This window comes from Anabas testudineus, chromosome 12 (genome assembly GCF_900324465.2).
Source record: "Anabas testudineus chromosome 12, fAnaTes1.2, whole genome shotgun sequence".
Classification (NCBI taxonomy): Eukaryota; Metazoa; Chordata; class Actinopteri; order Anabantiformes; family Anabantidae; genus Anabas; species Anabas testudineus.
The window spans coordinates 8,650,911-8,673,350 of record NC_046621.1 but is presented as its reverse complement, the minus strand read 5'-3'; the positions used below and the strand labels follow the sequence as shown (position 1 = coordinate 8,673,350).

The following is a 22,440-nucleotide window of genomic DNA, read 5'->3' as shown; positions in this document are numbered from 1 at the left end:
AAAGTTGTACTGACTCAACCCCAGTCTGACAAATATTTACTGTGATGTGTAAAACAATTTTGGATGATAGGGACGAAACCTGAAGTGAAATGATGACAAAAAGAATTAAAGTTAGTAGAATAATAACATCCGTCTATGGAGCTGTTTTTAGATGATTTCATAGTGTAGAAACATGTCACCTGGTGGACTCACAGATGTGTTTTAATAGTTTTTAGACATCATTAAACATCAGTAAAGGTCTATGAGCTCGGATCTGATTTGTTAACAAGTAAAAATCACCAGTTTTATCCTTTATCAAGAAAACACCTAGATTTTGGTTGTGCTCAGTCTATTACACAAAAACACTTTTTACACACTTCCACGTATAAAAACCTCAACTTTGCCCTGACCAACATTAAAATACAGATGGAAAATATTACTTTTTAAATCTCTTACAAACAGGTAATTCTGCCTATACAATGTAAAGAATGTGATTGTGTCTGCTAACAATATAAAGGTTGCTCGAGCTTTTGTCGTAGCATTTATTAGGTATCTAATGTATGTATATATATCAATAAACATACAACAAATGGGAGTAATGTTCAGGTGTTGAAATATTGATTTGTCCAGTTGAGAGTGAATGGAGACATGCCATCTAAGTGTCGGACTGTTAAAAAACATACAGTACAAAACAGCTGTCTGACAGTGTGTTTGTTTGTGTGTTGATTTTACAGTTTCTCTCCTCTTTTCAATTCATTCCTCTCTCTCTCTCTCTCTCTTTCTCTCTCTGTCTCTCTCTCTCTCTCTCTCACTCACTCCATCGCTCTGTTGTGATCCAGCTGTCCACCCCATTCATCATCCCGCCACTCTCTCCACACAGAATTATTATTTCTTTGATGTGTTACCAGTTGAAAACAAATCCATTTTTCTGCCCATCAATTTATCATTTGGAACGTGGGAGTCACACTTGAGTTGGAGGGGCAACCACATTTTCCCAGTTCCAACCTGCACAGGGTGTTTGTGTGCACGTGCCTTTGCTTTGTGCGCATACTGTACATGGGAGAGGGTCCGTGAGAGGGTCTGCACATGAAATGCATGTGTCCTGTTCTGAGCTCGACTCGAAGACACAACGTGAGCTAAATCAGAGGTGAATACAAGTGATGGGAGGAAATAAAGGGAATAAAATGAGCAGAAAAGAAAGGTGTGTGTGTGTGAGAGAGAGAGAGAGGGAGAGAGAGAGGGCTTCCCTCTTCTTCCAGTCACCCTCCTTCACCTAACGTCTGTGATAATTTATCACTCCTCCTAGCTTGGCTGACAAACTATTTGCAGGAAAATGAGTTTTTCCGCCACGGATTTGTCCTCTGGGAATAGAAAGGGGAGCTGCTGTGTTTTTATTCCGTCACACACACATACAGATGTATGGATGTTCACGTGCACGCACACACTAATACACACACACTCACATGTGCACGCGCTGAGGTCTCCAGTATTTATTGGGGGGAGGGGGAGGTGGTTAAGATAAATGAGGTAAATTAATAGAGTCACTGAGGGAAAAGATCTGCTTCCGCACCATCAGATCTGCAACTGACACACAAGAGATGAGCACATGCACCCCCCACCCGCACTCTCTCGTCCTCCCTCCTTTACCTGCTAGGCCATCCCTCCCTCTCTCCCGTTGCTCTCCAGTCCCCCTGATCCCTCGTTTGCCCTCCCACAGATGACAAATGTAACAGTCAGACAAACAGCAATCAGGTCCATACAGCATAATGTCAGCTTAGATCAACACTGGGACAAAAGCAAATATCACAACAGCGTTGCTGCATTACAAGCACTCTGTGTGTGAGCGTGTGTGTCGTTGTTACAGCAGCTGGCCCAGGTCACCGGATTTCAATCTCACTTTCAACCTCATCAACCAAGATATTGACAATGTGCTTGACGGAGAATTACACGACAGTAAAGGCCTAATTACGTTGCTATTACCCTGGGCTATCCATAATCTTCAAACACGACGCATCAGTGGGACATCGCAGCAGTAAATCTGCAGGCGCTTGCTGAATGCCAGTTAACATTACACTGTAGGCATTTCTTTCCACTTTATTGGTGGCTGACAATAGTGAGAGACAAATACACTGAATTATCAGTCTAATAAATATAATATAGACTGTTTGAAAATATGTTGGCTACAAGGAAACACACATGCATACATAACATACATTACCCATCTTATTGTGCACTTAAAGACAACAACACAACAACACAACAACACACCTACTACACTGCGAAGCCTCCCAGTTTAGTTGTTGGTTGGAGTTGTAGGTTAAACAGTTCCTGGCTTATCAAATAACTTGTCATACAAATTACAACACGAGTATCTGCAGGCACAGCGGTGGCTCTGTGTGGCTGTGTTTGGGCACAGCTGTACTTTGGGCTAAATGCTAATCAGTAGCGTGTTCACAGTGTCGATGTTCAGCAGGTGTAATGTTTACCGTGTTCACTAGGGTGTGAGCATGCTAACTCTTGTCTTTATACACTACACAAACCACAGTGGAGACTGACAGAAATGTCTTTAGCCTCGCGGGTATGTGATCACAAACCAAGGGTGCAATTTTGACACAGTGGCGCTGCCATAAGTGGTCAGCAAAGTTATTTTCCTCAGAGAGACTGTACTGTCTGTGCTAAATGTCATGTCCATCCAGCAGAAATTTCAAAGACACGGTGATGAATTTATTTACAGTACAACGCAGATATCACATTATGTGACGTGTCTCCGAGCTAACGTCCATTCAGGCTGCTAACACAGTGACTTACAGTTCTGTAAATATGAACACTCTCTATATGAAACGGATGAACTCTTGTTTCTCTCTACTTGCAACAGAAGCACCAGTCTTCCCACGAGGACTCTCAGCTCCACACCCTCCATAACACAGCATCCAGTTGCCAATTGGTGATGCCCATCTCCATGGACACCACCTCTGACTGACAGGCACGAAGATAAGGTCCACCAGTCGCTCTGATCCTCAAAGTCCTCTGCAATTACTAGTGTGTGTCGATGGGGGTGGATGTGTGTGTTTGTGGCCTGTATCAGCCCCACTGCACTCATTCATATAAATCATTAAGGTAAAGACTGCAAATTAAATCTTGCACTTTTGCACTGTTTATAGGGAAATTCAATCCAGTATAGGAGGAGGATGAGCACCAGTAACGCACTGATGCAGATTAAAATGCATATCTAATCGACTGAAGATTACAAGCCTTCACATCAGAACACCAGTCCAAGATGCATGTAAGGTTTGTGTTTACCCTACATGCAACTTGGACTGGTGGTCTGATGTGAAACACTCCTCACAGGCCAAGCCCCTCTGTCTGTACACCCTGTATGCCATTGTAGGACGCACAATAGCAATCATGCTGGGATTTTGTGTGGACCTTGCTAGCAACAGTTATTAGTGCCCCAAAAAACTTAAAGAGGGAACAGCCAAGGAGATTTGGGGTCCTGGGGGGCGGTCACCAGGGGGGACGGGGGTAGGACAGGGTGTAGGGTCAAAGGGCAACACCAAAGGGAAATGGGAGGCACAGAGGTAACAATGGACGGGGCTGGAGGGAGGGTGGACAGTGCACAAAACACAGGAAGATGAGGAGGAAAAGATGAAGGGACAGAATGGAGGGACACCAAAACAGATGGTAAAGGCTGGTTGGAGAGAAGGGGGTGGCACTGAAAGGATGAAGGAGGAAAGCTGAAAAGCCATTGGCAACACATGCATCACGACAGAGGCAGAGTGGTGGAAAACCTGAAGGCTGGATCCCATATGGACACATGTAACACTGTCCTTAGAAAGCCCATAGCAGAGGAAGACTTTTATATTTACTAATCTATTTAACTAACAACTTACACCAATTAGTGCGAACACGCTCTAATTCGGACTCTCCTGTACATTATATATTACAAAAAAAAAAGTAATTATAGTCCATGTTGGGCAAGTCTAAATATCAGCGTGGGAAAACCTCTTAACCAAGAAAACAGCGTAGGAAAACACAGGCTACGTTTCCGCACTCGTGCACTGGGAAAATCTTTGCCCTAATGGGATCATCAATACCGAGGTGTTTCTCCAGCTATTATGACCTAATTATCTGGCTCATCTCGACTCGCTGACCACAAAGAGACGTGCGCTCGCTGGGCTAGATTTATAAAAGTTGTCATTAAGTGGCTGCTTTTTCCCCGGGACGCATTAATCTTGGAACGGAGCGCGCAAACGAGCAGGAGGCGACGCATCACTGCGGGTGCGCGCACCGCGAATCAGACGGTCTCACCCCAGCTCGGTCTGAGTGAGGGATGAAGTAGGGGAGAGAGAGACAAACGTTCAAGTCAGGTTAAAAACAATGCTATAAACAGTACAACTTTATTTAAGCATGTTGTAAATGCGTGTTCCGTCTAATCGGAAGTGTGTTTGCTGTGACCTTTTACCCTCACCTCATGTTTCCACCTGTCGCCGCAGGTTACGCAGCTATCTTGCGTAGAAACTTTGCTCTGGGAAGTAAATCCGGAGATGCAAGCGTCAACAAGACACGCCCAGACAAAAAAAGAAGCCATAAACATGGCATATTTTCATCTGATTATACCGTGAGTCTTCACTTTTAGCTCCCAGTTAACCAGTATTAACTGAGGTGCGTAAAATAAGACCTGTCAACTAATATTTGTTTCACACATTTACCGAGCAGTTATCGCCTTTTTATCCCAACATGAACCGTTTAGAGAGTGGCCAGAGTTTAATACAAAGTAGGCCAAGGTCACATCAAGGCTGCCAAAGTGTGTTTATTCATAGCTGGGTGTGATCTTGTTAAAGTCAGAAAACTGCCTTGTTGCTTGTTTTTTGCCTTCTGACGAGAATTAAACATAAATAAAACAAATAACTTTGAATAATAATCCTCGTTTTGCGCCAAAATTAAACACAGTAAATATAATGTACCGGTGTCTTTATGCGCATTTCAGCGGCCCCGCTTCTTTAGCTATTATTGTGAGGACACTGTTGAACCTATTATTATTATATAAGTATCATATTGTGCAGTTTATTCATCTCATTTGGCTCATTGTGGTATCTGAGAACTTCAAGAAATATAGCCTAATATATTTTTTACAGCAGGAAAAGAAGATTTTGAATTTCTGTAAAACTAATTGTGCAGGGAATCAACATTATGATTTAATGTAAATGTTTCTGCGTTGGGACTAAACTGATCACCTGTTGTGCAGCCTCAATGATCCAGTCACTGCAGCCAAAATAAAAGTTTGCACGTCTCTCTCAACGTGTATCGTTGGAGTCCGGATTTAGGGCGTGTTTGAACGCTGCCCCTTGGCAAGTGAACCCATATAATTGAGTGCTATTTTAATTCACAGTATCATCATGATAGATACCAATCTGTGAGTTTTAATCCCTTGTTAAACTCTCTGTAACCTCTCCCTCTCTCTCTCTCTCTTTTCTGCAACTTCTCCCTCCAGGCATCTGCGCTCAGGTGACTTTACAGAGGACGGTCCTCTGTTTCCATCCCATCCTATGATTCCCTTTCGTCTCTTGACAGTTTTATTTATTTAAGAGCAGGCGTCCCATTGTCCCACAGCGGCACTGAAGCCAACACACGAAGGACTTCAGTGACAAACTGATGGGGCAGCATTTTTGGCCACGTCTTCGCGTAAACTTGTGTGAATAAATCTGTTCGTTAATACACAAAGCGAAATTTGACTTTTTTCTCTCTGTGTCTCCAAACAGAGTCCATATGGTTGGATAAACTCACTTCTACATCACACGGGGACATGGAGCCACGGATGACTGTCATTAGAGGTGTTGTGTTTGTTTTACAGTACTGTGAGAACAACATCAACAGCGTTTTAACTCAGGGGGATCCTGACACCCCGGTGTGCCGTCACGCGTACACACACACACACACACACACACACACTGTTTCACGCAGGGTGCAGAAAGTAAAATCAACTCACTGCACTTCGCAAAGCCTCAAGTCGTCAAAACACTGCAGTGCAGAAATATTATGTAATGTATCTACAAACATCAGCACATCTGGAGGTGGTGTCAGACTGAGTGAGGAGCAGCTGGAGGTTGAGGGTAAAATAGGAATAAAAAGTCGGGTCAGGTCCTTCCCTTAATACAAATTTTACTTTAGTTTATTTTATTTTATCAGTCTACTTTAGTTGCTTTAATTTTAACTCACTTCCAAGCTGAATAAAAATCTGTGAGAGCTCCCTTTTAAAAAGTGACTTTATATTATTACTTTGTGTAATCAGATTCAAAATGAGTTTCTTTAGAAGAGAACATTAAGTCCAGGCCGTGTACAGAGATGTTTCTGTTGAGCATGGAGGCTTCACCTGACTTCTTATTTACTTATATCATTATTTAATGAAGACAGGGAGATAAATTAAAAGTTAAAGTGTTTTTGTTTTGTTTTTCTGGACAGACGTGAGAATTATAGAGATGTATTTATATTATGGAAATGTTTGGCTGTTTAACACCTGATCTTTATTTTATCTTATTTTATTGTCATAGTTGCACCACAAATGTTCTCCTAAATCTTGAAACCTATTGTGGGTCAGCGAATCATCTTTCTCTGTGTGTGTTTTCTGGTATTTGCTCACTCAGGTGTGCCTGTCAGGGAGAAACTGTGACAGATCGCAGCGAATCGAGCTCTAAATTGTTGAAGACGGCGCTTGGACGGTCGGAAGCGGCGTCACATTCCTGCACACAGTCTGATCAGAGCCGGGCTGTGTCCCTGACAAGTGTTTCCGTCCAGTCTCTCTGTGGGGTAATGCCATCAAAACACACGGTCAGTCATCCTGCCTTTTTTTTTCCAGGGGGCTTCTCTTTTCTTGTGCGTAAAACCACACCTCCTCCATCCTCTTACCTCCCTCCTCGTCCAATGGCTGCAGGGCTGCGTCCTGTGCGCAGCCCCGGTTGGATAAAACCTGGCTCAGTGTTGCCTGCACACGCACAACACAACAGCCCGGACACACACCGTATCGCACTAGCAGCGTCCCATCATTTGGATAATACCAGAATATCTGCTGGGATACGTTTATGTTTTCAGCTCCCAAGTGGAAAGGTAAGGCTTCCTTTGAATTGATCATATAAATCTAATTGTGTTATGTGATGTTTGAATATCGGCAGCAACAATATAGTGATCCGCAGTCCTGACAACAGAGAGCTGGACGCTGAAATGATCCAGAAACACTCGCTACACAGTAATTTATGTTGGATTTCAGCTTTGGTGGGTCATAGAAACATGAACTATAAATAACGAGGACAGCTTATTGTAATTAGACGTGAAAAAAGTCCGAATGGGCGAAAAGTCCATCTAGATTCAACTAAAAGAGGCAGAATTTATTGCGTAAAAAGGACATGAACATGTAGTCTGCGCTGCATTGTCAGGACTGAGCCTGAAATTAATGATAATAATAAATACTAATTTTACTGTTTTAATTTTCTTATAATATAGTCTAAAATGTGCACGTGTTCTAAGTTTATAATAAGACGTTATTCGTTAGTGATTTGTTGCATTAAAATTAGTAGTAAAGCAGCAATTTAACTGAATTTGTTAATGCAACTATCAGAAAACACGAGTGTCAGGAAGATTGAACATTTGTAATAAAACAGAATAAGAAACATTAACTGTTCAAATTCTGCCACACACCGACTCATGTGAAGCTACAGAGGATCAGTTGTTAATTAAAACCAGTAAGTACAAGTAAAAACTGTAGTTAATTCATTTGCTATAAACTATTTAATTTAAAAGGATGCAGTGTAATATTTTACTCACCGAGAGTAACACAGCTACTTTTACTACATTTACAATAATCATGACAAAGTAGAAAGTTAGTTTCCAGTTATTTGTTTGTTTTTCCACCATTAGTGATTTATTAATTAGTATTAATCCTATTCTTAGATTTACTATAATCATTTAATTCTTTTAATCATAAATCATCCTTTAATTGTATTAGACTTTTGTTGCAGCCAATTTAGAAGTAGGCCTAAAATGAATTTACCTTTTATTTTTTTTTAAAAAGTGTGATCCTCATTTTCTGTTTTTATTTGTTAACTCATAAAGTTAACTCATAGATTTATTTATTTTTTAAGTAAAACATCCTGCAAACAGTCATGATACACAGAAGAAAATAAAATAAAATTGAACAAAGGTTTGCAAAACAATTTTATGGTCAACACACAGAAGACCTTATTTCTAATCTTATTACAGTGTGAAACTAAAATAATTCAGAGTCAAATGAAGCTCTGCAACTTAACTTTATGAGCACATCAGACAGTCTCTGTGACAGTCTGCTAATTATTTGGTTCATTCTGAAAAGCCACCCAGCAGGACACAACAACATCTGACACACTTAAATGCATTTTAGCGTTTGACTATTTTACGTTGTTTCAACTTTTTGCAGAACTTCGACTCCTCTCTGGTTTTTCTATTAAGTTGTTTTAAACCGAACATTATATGTCACTCTAATAATTACCCTTAATGCAAATGTACAGTCAGTCACTGTGTACTTTTATTAATACATCACACAATGTTTGGTCCTGTTACTGCGAACTTTATGGATCTGAAGCCCTCGTGCTTTAAAACACACAGTTTATTGTGCAGCATGGGGCAGATGGAGCCTGTAAACAAGACTCACTGTACATGTGGGTAAAACAACTGCCAGCCACCACATTCACAGCACATTTAATTCAGACTAATAATTTATCACATCTATTTCCTTTTTTTATTATTGTCCACATTGTTTATCAAACCCTAAATGGAATAGACGCTCTTTAATTCCTGTTTACCTCTCGTGTTTGATTAAAGTTCACTTTAGGTTTAGTTTAGTTTTAAGTAAACTAGTAAATTCTAGTGATTCTCACCTCAAACTCTCTCCCCAAACCACAATTACTTTACTTTTCCCAAACACATACATTTATTACTTCTTAATTTTGCAATTTAAAAGCCAAAACGATATAAATTAATGACTTGAGGTGATTAATGAGATCAGTCAATCCTAATTACGAAGCCGTTAATGAAGGTACATTTTTATGCATAACAAGAGCCATCTGGGAAGAAGCACGTTAACAAATACTGATGGTTAAATTACAGTATTTTTACACAAATATAGATTCTGGATAGCATTAAAGTGAAATGGCCTAAAGAAACATTTGAATGCTCTGTCACTCTGTCTTAATCATAAACAGCATCAGTCGTCCAGGTGGTTTCGACATGATGTCCAGAGATTCATGGAGACACACACACACAACCCTGCTGGCTGAATATGTTCTGTGTGAGCTCAGCAGCATCAGCATATGACAAACAACCGGTTTGATTAACCTCTGTCCTCCTGCAGCGTGTGATCCGCGGCGCACTCAGGAGCAGACACTCATGCCAGTCGAGGCGGGACGAGGAATAAAAACACTTTAGCTGGGACAGTGTGTGGAGGAGAAAGTCACGTTCGGCTGGTGGAGAAAGGACCAACAACTCAGGGATATGTCCAACAACAGTGGTAGAGGTAAATACACAACGCTGCTGTGCGCCTGCTGTGTGGATCAACAGTTTACCTGAACCCACCTGACATTAGCAGGAAAAGAAGTGTCTTCTGTTTGTTTTATAGACTTCTTTAAACCTCTTCCTCATAAGACGTGTGAACTGTGTTCGTACAAACAACCAGTTCACACCTGCTTTTCCCCTTTGACGTCCCCTTATCTTAAACTCTGTAAATAATGCTTTACTTTGTGTCCTATTTAGGCTGTAATATGTGAACACACAACACTATTTATATTTATAACTCATGTAGTTATAAGTAGATATGTGTGTTTATTCCTCTCCACCTTTAGGCCCTATAAATGGAGCCAGGACAGACACAGATAAGAATAATAAAGTGCATTTATGATAATATAAAATATGAAGTGTGCAACAATAATATATTACATTTAAAAACTAAACTTTAAATGTCCTCATACATGATTGAAACTAGATTATAGTATTAACCATTTATTAAATTGTTTGTATGGCCTTAAGTCCTATGTGTGGACTTTCAATAAAATGTTACCATACTGATCATGGTCTCACACACAGTAGCTAAATAATTCAAACTCGTGTTTGTTATGACTAATGTCAAACAGGCTGTAATATTTCAGATACCTATACACAGTTATATTCCCATTTTTACCACTTTGACCTGATATTCTGGGTATTTTGGGAAACTTCTTAACAAACTTTGACTGATGATGAACAAAGTTTGGTTAATGTTGCATGAGTTTGATTCACCTGAGGTGTCCTGCGTGTTCTCATTTTAATTCTTGAAGGGATGAGTTGTTGTTGTTGTTGTGCAGAATATTAAAGTTATTAAAGTTAATTGGAGCTGTCAGATATAAATCTATCTATCTATCTATCTATCTATCTATCTATCTATCTATCTATCTATCTATCTATCTATCTATCTATCTATCTAACAATGCATCCGTGCTTTATTTTTTAATGTGCACACTGTGTCTGTGCGCGCACCCGCGCGTTCACCCCCCCACCCCCGGGTGGTGGTGGGGTGCTGCTCCGCTTTAATATCCTGCAGGTTGATGGAGCTTGGCGGGGAGATTTTTTTGCACACTCCGCTGGCAGCGTTAATAGAGGCTCCCCTCCCTCGCTCGGCCTCGTCCGGCCGCTGTTTGATGTGGAAATGAAAGCTGGGAAAAGGCTGCGAGAAAGAAGCGACTCAATGGGTTAAATTAAAAGCAATGGTGTTCTTGCAGAGTCACCACCGTGCAGTCTATAGAGAAGATAGCGGAGGCTGCAGCGAGCCGAGCGCTCTGTCTGCTGGGGTTTAGCGCCTGTTGGGGTTTTACAACATATTTTACATTTAAGAAAATCTAACATACTCACTGGGTTGTTTTTTTTTTTTACTAATAATAAATTATGCGCTTCATGTGCATTAAAATTCAAAATGTTCTTATTTCATTTAATTTATTAAAGTACTCACTAAAATAAGGGTGATCAAATTGACTTCTCCCTATAATCCATGAACAACTAAATAACAGTGTACCCAACTGCACCTCATGCTTCAGCTCTCACTACAAATTAGTTGAATATAAATGGGAATTGTGACAAAAGGCCTGTAGGTATTATTAAAAACAGGGTAATTAGTGTGTAACTAATTAAACAGTGTGTGCATTAATTCAATTCTAGGAAGACGGGGGATTTTCTAAAGCATGCAGAATATTTGAAATTATAATTTTTAGTAAATGTAGATGCACTGAACAGTTTACGTGTAACAGACCTGTCAAAACTTTGATCTGACTTCACAGTCTGTCCCTCTTTATTTGTTCATGGTTATAAAACAACTCAAATGACTATTATTATATTATAATATTATCAAATATTATGTGTATTTTTTCAGTTTTCAGGAAAATATATTCATATTCTGTTAAAAATCAAACTCTTCTCTACGTCTTTGTTACTTTTCTCTAAGCCAAATAAAATCTGTAAGATGCCAGAGGCTGCAAAACTAAAACACATCGACACTTTATTTCCTTTGTATAAATTCTTAGCTTGTTTTTATGATTCCCTGAAACATTAAATCCATCAGCGACTCAAACCTGCACTTCTGTACTTGTGTGAACAAGTCCACACAGTCTGTGAATCTATCTGAGTGTGTGTGTGTGTGTGTCTCATGTCTTATGTTCCTTGACATTTATGAGTGTTCATCCCCCCTCTTCCCCCAGGTCATGGGGGTCTTAACCAACTAGGTGGAATGTTTGTTAATGGGCGTCCACTTCCGGAGGTGATCCGGCAACGCATTGTGGACATGGCGCACCAGGGGGTTCGGCCCTGTGACATCTCCCGGCAGCTCAGAGTCAGCCACGGCTGTGTCAGCAAGATCCTGGGACGGTGGGTACTCCAACAGGCACTTTGCTCAACTTCTTGTTACAGTTGTCAGACTGTTCATATTCGGATCCCGACACATTTTGGTGTCAAAAGAGTAATGATGGATCCTTTTCTTCCTTCAGCTACTACGAGACCGGCAGCATCAAGCCTGGTGTGATTGGTGGCTCTAAGCCCAAAGTGGCCACTCCAAAAGTTGTGGAAAAAATAGCTGAATACAAGAGGCAGAATCCCACCATGTTCGCCTGGGAAATCAGGGACCGACTGCTGGCAGAGGGAGTGTGTGACAGCGACACGGTGCCCAGCGTGAGCTCCATTAACAGGTGAGGAGCTAAAGTATGAATGAAAATAGAGTTTTGTTCAACCTACATTTCTTAAAGACGGGAGAGAACACTTCTATTGTGAGTCTTCTTTCAGTATTGTTAAGGGAACCATCATTTTGTTTTTGTTTCAGAATAATTCGAACAAAGGTTCAACAGCCGTTTAATCTTTCTCTGGATGGAAAATGCCTGAGTCCAGGACATACCTTAAGTAAGTCTGCACCTTTTACAAACACATGCACATTTTAGGTTGAGCATCATCAGGCGCTGTCATGTCCCAATGAAGGATTAAGGAGAAGGACAGGGTAAGGGTTCGGGTTCTTCTGTAGGATTAAGCTTGTGACCTTGTGCGAACAGAAGTATTGTGCACTACAGTATCATTTCTAGTTTCAGTTTGAAACCTATCGTCTCTGTTTCTCTTTCAGTCCCCAGTTCGGCAGTCACTCCTCCTGAGTCTCCACAGTCGGACTCCTTGGGCTCCACCTACTCCATCAGTGGCTTGTTGGGTATCCAGCCCAGCGCCGACGGCAAGAGGAGCCATGATGACAGTAAGGATTAGATCAAATGAATGGGGCCACACATCAGAGCAAATTTGTTTTGTTATCACGTTACATTGTAGCAAATCCATCAGATGTGCAACACAATTGGCTTCAATAGTTGCTAAGTTCATTCCAGAAAAGTTAATAATGCAATGGTCCACACAAAAATCATTTACAGTATCACATCTTCTTCCTTCTTCATCTTACCCTGCGTCCCTCAGGCGATCAGGAGAGTTGTCGGCACAGCGTGGACTCTCAGGGCAGTGGGAGCATCCCTAGGAAACAGATGAGGGTGGATCAGTTCTCCGCAGCCACACAACATCTGGAGTGTGGGTTTGATCGTCACCACTACCCTCCAGACTCCTTCAGCTCAGCCCCCAACAGCAAGACGGAGCAGGTAGCAGCACAAAGCAAATTACTGATGTCCATAATCAATCTGTACTGAAACACAAATCAGCATAATTATTTCAATTTGTTTTAATATTTGGCTTTGTTTTATTGTCGTTACTTTCTGACTCTGCTTTTTTTTTTAGTTGCACGCTCGTGCATTTGCTTTTTCCACTTTCCTCCAATAGCTAATCCCTGTTTGTCATCCCCAGACTTTGTACCCGCTGTCGCTCATCAGCGGCAGCCTAGACGAGGCCAAGACCAGCCTCTCAACATCCAGCTCCGCTATTGGACGGAATCTGACGGCACACCAGAGCTACACCATGGTGACCGGTGAGACTCTTAATGTTAGCTCGTGCCCTTTGACTCACAGCCTGCACATGGGACAAAGCCGAAGTCCTCAGCATCCTGACACTGTGGTGCATCAGTGTCTTGACATTTTCTCTCCGTTTGTTTTTGTTCCTCTCATACTCACCATTTGTTTTCATTTTTTCTCACCCACCTGCTCACTGGCTGTAACCACCTCAGACCCCCTGCAGCCCCTGCCTGTCTGTCTAAAACAGGAAATGTCTCCAAAAGCCACCAGCACAAGCTCTTCCCCAAACATGACTACGCCCAACCTGGCATTTGTGGAGCTGCAGGCGCTGCAGAAACCGGTTTCTGTTAGCAGCAGCTGCAGCAGCTCCAACCATTTTCCTAACGCCTTCAACTCATTTTCCCATCATGCACCAGTTTATGGGCAGTTCAGCAGTCAGTCTATCATCTCAGGTAACGCAGGTATCAGTCTCATTCATTTTCACACATTTGTGGTTGTAGATTTTTCCATTTGCCCATATTAATAATAAAATACTATAAATGTGTCATCATGTTTTCCTAAATTCAAGCTATGTATATATTTTTTTTTACACATTTTAATCAATTATTCACTTTACTATAATAGTAACAACATAAATTAATAAACAGAAGTTAAAACACTTTTTTAATTCAAATTTTAGCTTAAATTAAATTGTTTTTATAAAAATTGTTGCAGATTATAATAAAACCTCAACCAGGCATATGTTATAGATGCAAAACAACAGCTTGAACGTACATCTTGATGTTAAAGGTGTGTGTTTTGTGTGTGTTTTCAGGGCGTGACATGGTGAGCTCCACCCTACCAGGCTACCCACCTCACATCGCCTCCTCTGCCCAAACAGGATATTCTTCCTCTGCCATCACAGGCATGGTAGCAGGTAAGAGCTCTGTCTGACTCCAAAATAAAGCAAGTGAAATGAACATCTAAGTATAAAAAAGGAGTCAAACAGGTGGAGAGAACGTGAAGAGAGGGCGATGGAGGCAGGAAGAGAAGGAATAAAGAGAAAGAAAAGGCAGTGATGGAGGCTGGTAGATTAACAGGAGACAGGCTGAGTTAATGAGTAGCTTTGCCAGGGTGAACTGTGTTGTGTGTGTGTGCGTGCGGGTGCACATGGGCCCAGGAGGTACAAGGAACAGGCTGGGGGTTCCACCCTGCTGACCATGCCCCCACCCAACCAGACACCTCTGACCACACATCGCCATGGGAACCAGGGGGCCCAGGAGGGAGATGCAGGGATGGGTGGAGGGGGCGTAAAGTCTGTGTATGAACAAATAAGAGGAGGCCTTTGTGATGTGTGTGTGTGTGTGTGTGTGTGTGTGTGTACGTCAAGATGCCTGCATACGACTAGAGAGAGAGAGTGTGTGTGTGTGTGTGTGTGTGTGTGATGTGCTTTTTTTTATTTGAAGTCTGCCCTCCGAAGCGCGAAATGAGAGGGTCTGATTTATTATTTTTCTGGTGGGCTGGCTGTGAGGAAGCGTTGATACACAATTACTGAGTGAAAGAAGGAGGGGTGGGGGGGGGGGGGGTTAGGCCAGGAGGAGGAGGTGGGGAGCTCAGGGATTCATTCCAGGCAACATAATTACCAATTAGATATTGGAATGTTTAAAAAAAGAGAAAAGAAAGAAAGAGGAGTGCCAGAAAGCAGGAAGTGCAGGAAGAAGAGCGGTGTGTGGGGGGGTGGAGTGGAGTATTTCAGAGGGCAGAGGCTGAACGATGTGAGGGGCCGAGTTCTGGAGCAAGAGGGCGTAGAGGCTAGCTGCATGCACGCACCACTGGGCCGAGGGATTTTCACCCTGAGCCATCCACCTGCACCGCAGATTAATGGTTTACAGGCTGCACTAACTGTTGGTGAATTATGAGCTAAAGCTAAACAGAAACTGGCAACGACCAAACGAGCAAACCTGGCAACGTCTCGGCTCTGCCCTTCAACGTTGTTTTGATGTGTTTTAACTGGATGTGAGTGGATGTATGTATGATAACGTTTCTTTTTTCCTCCTTACAGCAGGAGCGGAGTACACCGGTCAGTCCTACAGCCACTCACCTTACGCCTCATACAGTGAAGCATGGAGGTTCACCAACTCCAGCATACTGGGTGAGTGAGGGCACACAGACAGCGAGGACAGACAGTGTGTGACTATGTATCTCATGCATCTAGCTGCTTATATCTGAACACTGATTTAAGCGTCCTATACCAGGTACCAAACGTGACCTTCAGTGTAAAAGACACATTATTTAGATGCTGCAGTTGTTTGCAGGAATTCTGCACGAGCTCATAAAAGCTCCCTGAGAATTTTGAAGAACTCACGTCTACTGACCTTATGACCTAATTCACAAACATTTTGCCATGACTAGAATTTAAATGAACAGCTGCCAGGAAGCAAATGGCCTCAGTCACATGTCATATAATACAGTTTTCGTCCTCTGTAGAAACCGTAAGTCACATTACTGCGATTTACCGTGAGCTCTGTGCTCCATGTGACTTGAGTGGTAGTTTTATTCATGTATTTTTATTTATTTAACCTTTATTTGACCAGGCAGGTTCTGGTAAGGGTGGAAACTTATTTTAAAACATGAAAAGGCTACAGACCTAAAATAAAAGGCAATAATCAACAATATAGTATCACTCTACAATAATATCCATTAATGTAAATTCTCCCATCTCAAATACATTAAATTTACGTATATTAATTTGTCACTACTTTGCTCTGATGAATGAATTGACATTAGTTGTACATCAGAAGTGTTAAGACACGTCAGCCAGTCTACAACAGGTTATAAAGTGAAAGTCAGAGGACGAGTTGGTTCTCTATCCTCTTACAAACTTTACTCAGCCAGTCAGCTATAAACTCTTGGATAAGACGGAGAAACCGAGTCTGATCCACTCCTGAAAGCCTCCATGTTTGTCTCCCTCCCACAGGTTCACCCTATTATTACAGCTCGGCCTCCCGCACCGCTCCACCATCTGCAGCCGCCTATGACCACCTCTAGTCCTCGCTGCGTGGACAGACAGACTCTGTGCTGATGGACCCGACTGGACGCAGACCCAGACTGGAGAACTTTACATCAGCTGACACATCTGCTTCCAGGCCAAGACATGAAAGTCAGAGCTGGTCGTGAACTTTCTGCTGATGAACCAGCACCACACACATTTTTTTGTTTTTTTTACACCCTGCCTCGGTCTACAACGCCTACTTGTGTGTTATTTATTTGTCATTACTGGAACCATTTTCCCAGGGTAACTCTTAGTCATGCACGTTTACACATCGCTAACGCCGAACTCGTCCCAGGGCCACATCAAGGTGCATACTTTCAGTATATAGACCTCTTTAATGCTGTTTTGGCCAAAGACTTACTTTCTCGCACATCTGGAAATCAAATTCCATTGATTAAGTGAGTAGGGATATGCAACATCTTTATACTGAACTATGCCTGCTTTTGTTTACAAGGTTTTTTCCTCCTTTGTTTTTTTTTTTTTATTATTGTGAATCCACAAACAAATCCCTTTTACTGATTTCTATCTGCTTGCTAATAAATTTTGTGATTTGATTTCACTGTAAATTCAGATTTTTAACCTCGTTCCATGTTGTGAAACTAGACTGAGGAGCAAAACACATGAAGTCACACCCACAAACGCCCGTCAAAGACAGCTAATGTATCTGTCCAGCAATATGTACATACTGTAAATGACGAATTACTTATGGGGAAGAAAGTGAAGCAGTTTTACACAGACGGAGGAGGAGGAGGAGGTGGTGATGTGTGATTTGGCTACTAAAACCAACAAGGCTTGAAATACATTTGATTTGCTTCCAATAAATTGGGTTTGTTGTCATGCTGATGTTCTGATGTTTGGTAAGAACTGTGACTATTTTTTCTTATACTGTTATTAATATTATTGCCAATGTAAATAATGAATTTCTAAAAATAATTATTTTAATTAAAGCATGACAAATGTATCACTGTTTGCACTGTTGTCTTTTTTTATACTATGTGAATATACAATTTATTCTGTAAATAACTTTGGTGGGATATTTTTTGATGTTTTTACATGTTATTAGCAAGGCAGCATTTATTATTATTATTATTATTATTATTATTATTATTATTATTATTATTATTATTATTATCCACTAATTACATGTTAGTATCCAGCTGCTTTACCTGAAATTGTAGTTGTTGTTTTTTTTTTGCATCACTCAGCGTTTTAAAAGGACAAAAGCAATGATCCTGAAAACACGCCCATCTGTTTAATTTCTCTCTTTTTTTTTTCTTTTCTGCATCATGTGGTTTTATTTGCAATTATTTCGCTCCTGTTTCCAGCCTCATTACAGCATGGCGTTAACGAGGCCACGGTTCGGCGGTGCCGCGGCCCACCTGGTGCCACCGTGCGCGGGGTGATGGAGAGTGCGTCCAGAACCGAGAGCAGCGCGTGTTCAGGACGCACAAAGCTCCTATAGTCACATTCGTAACTAATGCAGAAAGACTGGGAGGTATTGACGCACGACGAGTTTATTTCAAGTTCAAATCAAACAAATCTGACAAAATAGAACAGTAGAAAAGAAAAACAAGCCTGAAGCTGTTTATTAGCGCTCCTTAATTTAAAAACGTTCATTGGTTCTAATGTGAAAATAGATCAAAACAACAGATCTCAACTGATCAGACATATAAATGTAATAATGAATAAATGTGATATTTATTTGATTTGTAATAGAAATTATTTTTCACATTTTCTTAGACGCAGATGATTTATTTGTTTTATTCTTCTCTAAATATTAATTGTCTGTTTGTTTAACTGTTCAAAAAACTCATTTTGTTATTTTTAGGTTTTGTTTCTGTACATTTATTTATCATTTCAATGATCTCTCTCTATGAGTGAGTGTGAACTTGAACTTCATGCAGCTCCCGTGTTGGGTTTCGGGCAGCACTTTAATGTCATTAGACCACTGCAACCTTTAGCAGTAACAGTTCCTAAACATCTGTGCAGTTCGTGGCCTAATTCGCCTTAAAAGAAACCCTCACACCTAATTATTGATAACGACTTCTGAATCGGTCTGTGTGGAATCTTTTGTCCGACTTCTAAGACGATCATGTAAAGTCAGTGAGACAGTATCAGCTCAGGCAGAGCCGTGTCTGTCCGCTGACGAAGATCAGCCCTGACGTCTCACCGTTTACAGTACGCACTTCTCTTTCTCTCTGTCTCTCCAATTTCACAATTTCCCTGACTCATCTCTTTACACCCCTCTTTTTGTATCCCTGTCCTGCAGCCGCTCCACCGTACACACCACGTACCACCCGGTAAACTTTAAACAATAGCCGCACTTTATCCCATTGTTGTCCAAGTGGTCTGGCCCACTCCACACAGCCCATCGACTGACTGGACACTCATTCTTTCCAGTTCCCTGCTCAGGCATGCAGAAACACACACATCCATATACATGCATACATACTGAGGAGCTTTCAAGTGGATGTGCCTCACGGGGAGGAGAAAAAACCTTTTTAGCTGAACCCAGCTTCAGGTTCCTCAGCCAGCTAACAGCCAGCCGGAGAAATAACAGCAGAAAGCGTTAAACATTAACAGTCTCAGTGCCAAAAGAGTAAAAAACAAAACATTATACTGCCACACACAAGGCGCAGCAGAAATAACTCCTCTCCGTCTCTCTCTGGGCCTATTAGTGAGAGGGTTTCGGACCACAGTGCTTCTGGTAATGAGCCCAGCAGCACAATACAGGCACCGGGCCGGAACAGCTGAGGGCAGACAAAGCTGGCAGGACGGGGCGACAGGGACTTACTACATCTAACACAGAGCCATACTAACGCTGTGCCCGTGTGTGTGTGTGTGTGTGTGTGATGCAGAGATCGAGCAGGAACGCGTATCCATGAGTGTGTTTGTGAGATATAACGGTGTCTGTGTGTGAAGGAGAAGGCATGTGTCCTATTACCATTATGGGGACAACCTCAAAGACAGAATGGGGGCCCCTGGAGAAATTGCTGCCAAAAAGGCAGCAGAGGAGTGTGTGGCAATCAGTGGGATGACGGGTCGGGGTTGTCCTGCGCCAGTCATCTGGAAAGTTCTCCACTTATCTCTGGGCCCGAGACACAGGCCAACCGATTCAGCCTGGCAAATACGTATTATGTAGGCTGACAGAATTTGTCTGTCCAAATGAGCTGCAGAACACATCGTTGTCTTACACTGTGAATGGCAGCGCTGCTGTGTCTGCCCCACCCAGTTCAGGCTTTTTTGTGGCACCCCGAGAACGCATCACGTTGTTCGTTAAATGTTCTGGACAAAGCACGGCTGATTTCTCTGCACCTTATGATCTGTTGTTGTTTGCTACAAACTAAAGCGAGCACCAAACAGCGTCTGGTCCAACGTGGTGGACTGAGCGCCGTCGCCATGACACGACACTTTGTGGTCACGGGCCACAATAAAGGCCTGAGAACACCTGAGCAGACTTCAAATAGCATCTTCTTCAAATTTCAAGATGCTATCTAATCTCCTCCACCTTTAAACCATAATGCACCTGGAAAAAAAATGTGGCAGTCAAACAGAGCACAATGGTCAAACAGAGGGTGTTTCTGTGCAGGGACATCAGGGAGGAAACATAGGTGCCCTGTGTCAGACCGACCCATTAAACTACACACTGGCCCTGAAGGCAGGAAGCTGCTATTGACTGGGAGACATCAAGAAAAACACACCTTTCAAAGCACACACACACATTCAACACTATACACACACGGAGCTGGATAAAATCTGCCAGGTATCAGGTACTGCCCTGAGGGCGAGGGTTGACCTGCGGAGGCCAGGGGAGTCAAACACTCAGCTGACAAATAGCTAATTCAACATCACATACACATCTCAATTATACTGATTTATCCCCAACTTGCACACAGGAGATTAAATATTACTCAGTGAAGATGGAGGAGATTAGTTCACAAACATTCTTGCTCTGCACTATATGTTACATTAACCCATGGAGCTCCGACTTTAACCCGTCTGGTATGTTTGTCCTGCATCTTAAAAGCCACTGAGTTTGTGCCTGGGGAGTGTTGTCGGAGGCAGGAGAGTGCGTGGAAGAGGAGAGGGCAAAAAGAGGTCATGCACTGAAACGCCCTTAAGCAAGGCACTTGCTTTAAGTCTTTCAGTGAGATGCTCCTTTGTAAAAGGCGTACGGTAAAATCTAAAGAGTGATTCGAGTTTGGATTGGGTCTGATTGGCAAATAAAATGAAAACGTCTGGGTTTGAGTCTGGCCATGAGAGAAGTTACTAATGAGAGCTGTCTGGAAGAAAAAAAACACAAAGGCAATATGTTTGTCTTCAGTGCTTCCTATTTCTTTGAAATTGAAATGCTGCAATAAAAGATGAAAGGAAGATTACACTGAATATATGGAGTGCGTTCAGCTCTTTGCAGTCAGATAATTCAGAAATGGTTCAAGTTGAATTAGAGCAGGACAGAACAAGAGTGAAGTTAATGTCTCAGTGAAAGAGGCGAACAGAGTCTGAGTGGAGAAATAAAGCCCCTGAAAGGACCACAGAGAGACTTCAAGGGCCCCCGATGGAAAGACCCACAACAACAACAGCAGTCAAGAGCAAAAGACGGAGACAGAGGAGGGAGGACGACACCAAGAGGGGGACAAAAAATGTTTTTTTTTAATAGCCAGAGTGAGAGAAATCAAGTAAGAGATAAAAAGTAACAAATAGAGCGTGTGAGGCGTCAGCAGCAGATGGAGAATGAGCGTCAGGAGGAGCATTGAGGGCAGGAAAAAAAATCCCTGGGATGAATGCGAGTGTCTACAGTACAGTTTATGTCTGCTGGCACGGTTCGCAGATGTTTGTGGCTTATGTTTACCGAGTGTTTGGGGCCAGCGTGGATGTTAAGCAATGTTCAAAGCAACATTGTGTGTAAAGAAGTGAAAAAGAATAAAAAGGGGGCAGAAGTAACCTTATACGTCGCGGTCTTCTTTGGAGCCAAAGGCCCTAATGATCACAACTTGAGCTCTTGCCTTTTTAATTACCCACCCAGGCCTGACTGAGTCGCACAAAGCTTGAGAATTGGGTGGCGCAGATGGAACAAAAACAGCCGGATTCCTTGGGAAGGATGCCCTCTGAACCCAGCAGCTAACGCAGCCCCTGCTGCTCCAGTCGGTCATTATTGTTGTTGGAGAGGTGGAGAAGGATGGCACTCCAAAACAAGGCCACCGCCACCGCCGAAGTCATGGTCCACAGGCCATGTGAGAAGAGCTCTCGGTCAAGTGCTCCTCTGTGACGCCAGCAACTAGACGAGCATCTTTAGCACAGATTGTATCCCGTTATTAAACATTTGAGCTCGATGTGGGGAATGGAGAGCTGCTAATGGGTGCCCTGTTGCTCTAACGTTTCGTCACAGGCCCGGGAGCATGTAGGTTAGCCGAGATGGTGCCGCCTTTCAGGGTGCTGGGACGCCCCCTCCTGCCTCTCTCAAGGTGCTATGATGGCCCCGGGCCCCTGTCACTCATGTGGCCCATCAGTCACCCTCATCTGCAGAATCTGACTTTATCTTAATGAGTTGTTGTGATTCCTGTGAATGAATGGAGACTGCTTCCATTCAGGGGACAACTACGTGAGCATTATCACTCTAAATGATCGGTCTGATGTATGTCAGTCCAGGAGAGAGACTCTTAAAGACGAACACGACAAACCTTTAGATTATAAAAAATATCCAGCGTCCTGATGCAGCTCAGACATCCAGACAGGACGGTGTGTCCCTACTGTATTGTTTGTGCTCTTCATTGTGTTTCCTATTGTCACATCACATTCCTGTGTGTGTGTGTGTGTGCTTGAAGGTGGGGGGTGGGGGGCTTAATTCCAGATATCCTGCTCTTATTGTCAACCGCCCCAGGTCGACTGCTGCTCAACATGTCAGATTGAAAGAGAACAAAATGGGCCCTGTGCCGCAGAGAGCGATCACACACACACACACAC

At 42.4% G+C, this 22,440-nt stretch overlaps 1 protein-coding gene across 3 annotated transcripts; it reads left to right on the top strand.

Annotated features, from left to right (window-relative positions):
• The first annotated feature begins 6,837 nt into the window (after positions 1-6,837).
• pax8 (paired box 8) lies at positions 6,838-17,422 on the top strand. 3 transcript variants are annotated; one of them, XM_026353645.1, is made up of 12 exons: positions 6,838-7,080; positions 9,356-9,517; positions 11,748-11,889; positions 12,009-12,206; positions 12,338-12,414; positions 12,629-12,751; positions 12,964-13,139; positions 13,342-13,462; positions 13,658-13,906; positions 14,260-14,361; positions 15,487-15,576; positions 16,402-17,422. In XM_026353645.1, exons 2-12 carry the CDS (start codon positions 9,496-9,498, stop codon positions 16,470-16,472), a joined length of 1,371 nt encoding a protein of 456 aa, XP_026209430.1. In that variant the 5' UTR covers positions 6,838-7,080; positions 9,356-9,495; the 3' UTR covers positions 16,473-17,422. The 3 variants fall into 3 exon arrangements, with proteins under 3 accessions (XP_026209430.1, XP_026209429.1, XP_026209428.1); XM_026353644.1 differs by having other exon boundaries at positions 11,724-11,889; positions 13,658-13,897; XM_026353643.1 differs by having other exon boundaries at positions 11,724-11,889.
• The last annotated feature ends 5,018 nt before the right edge of the window (positions 17,423-22,440 follow it).

What these genes read in the sequence shown, in the direction of transcription:
- pax8 (XM_026353643.1), top strand. Translation starts at nt 9,496, where the DNA reads ATGTCCAACAACAGTGGTAGAG. An exon ending in GAGCTACACCATGGTGACCG is followed by an intron (nt 13,463 to 13,657) that starts GTGAGACTCTTA and finishes TAACCACCTCAG; the next exon opens with ACCCCCTGCAGCCCCTGCCT. An exon ending in TATCATCTCAGGTAACGCAG is followed by an intron (nt 13,907 to 14,259) that starts GTATCAGTCTCA and finishes GTGTGTTTTCAG; the next exon opens with GGCGTGACATGGTGAGCTCC.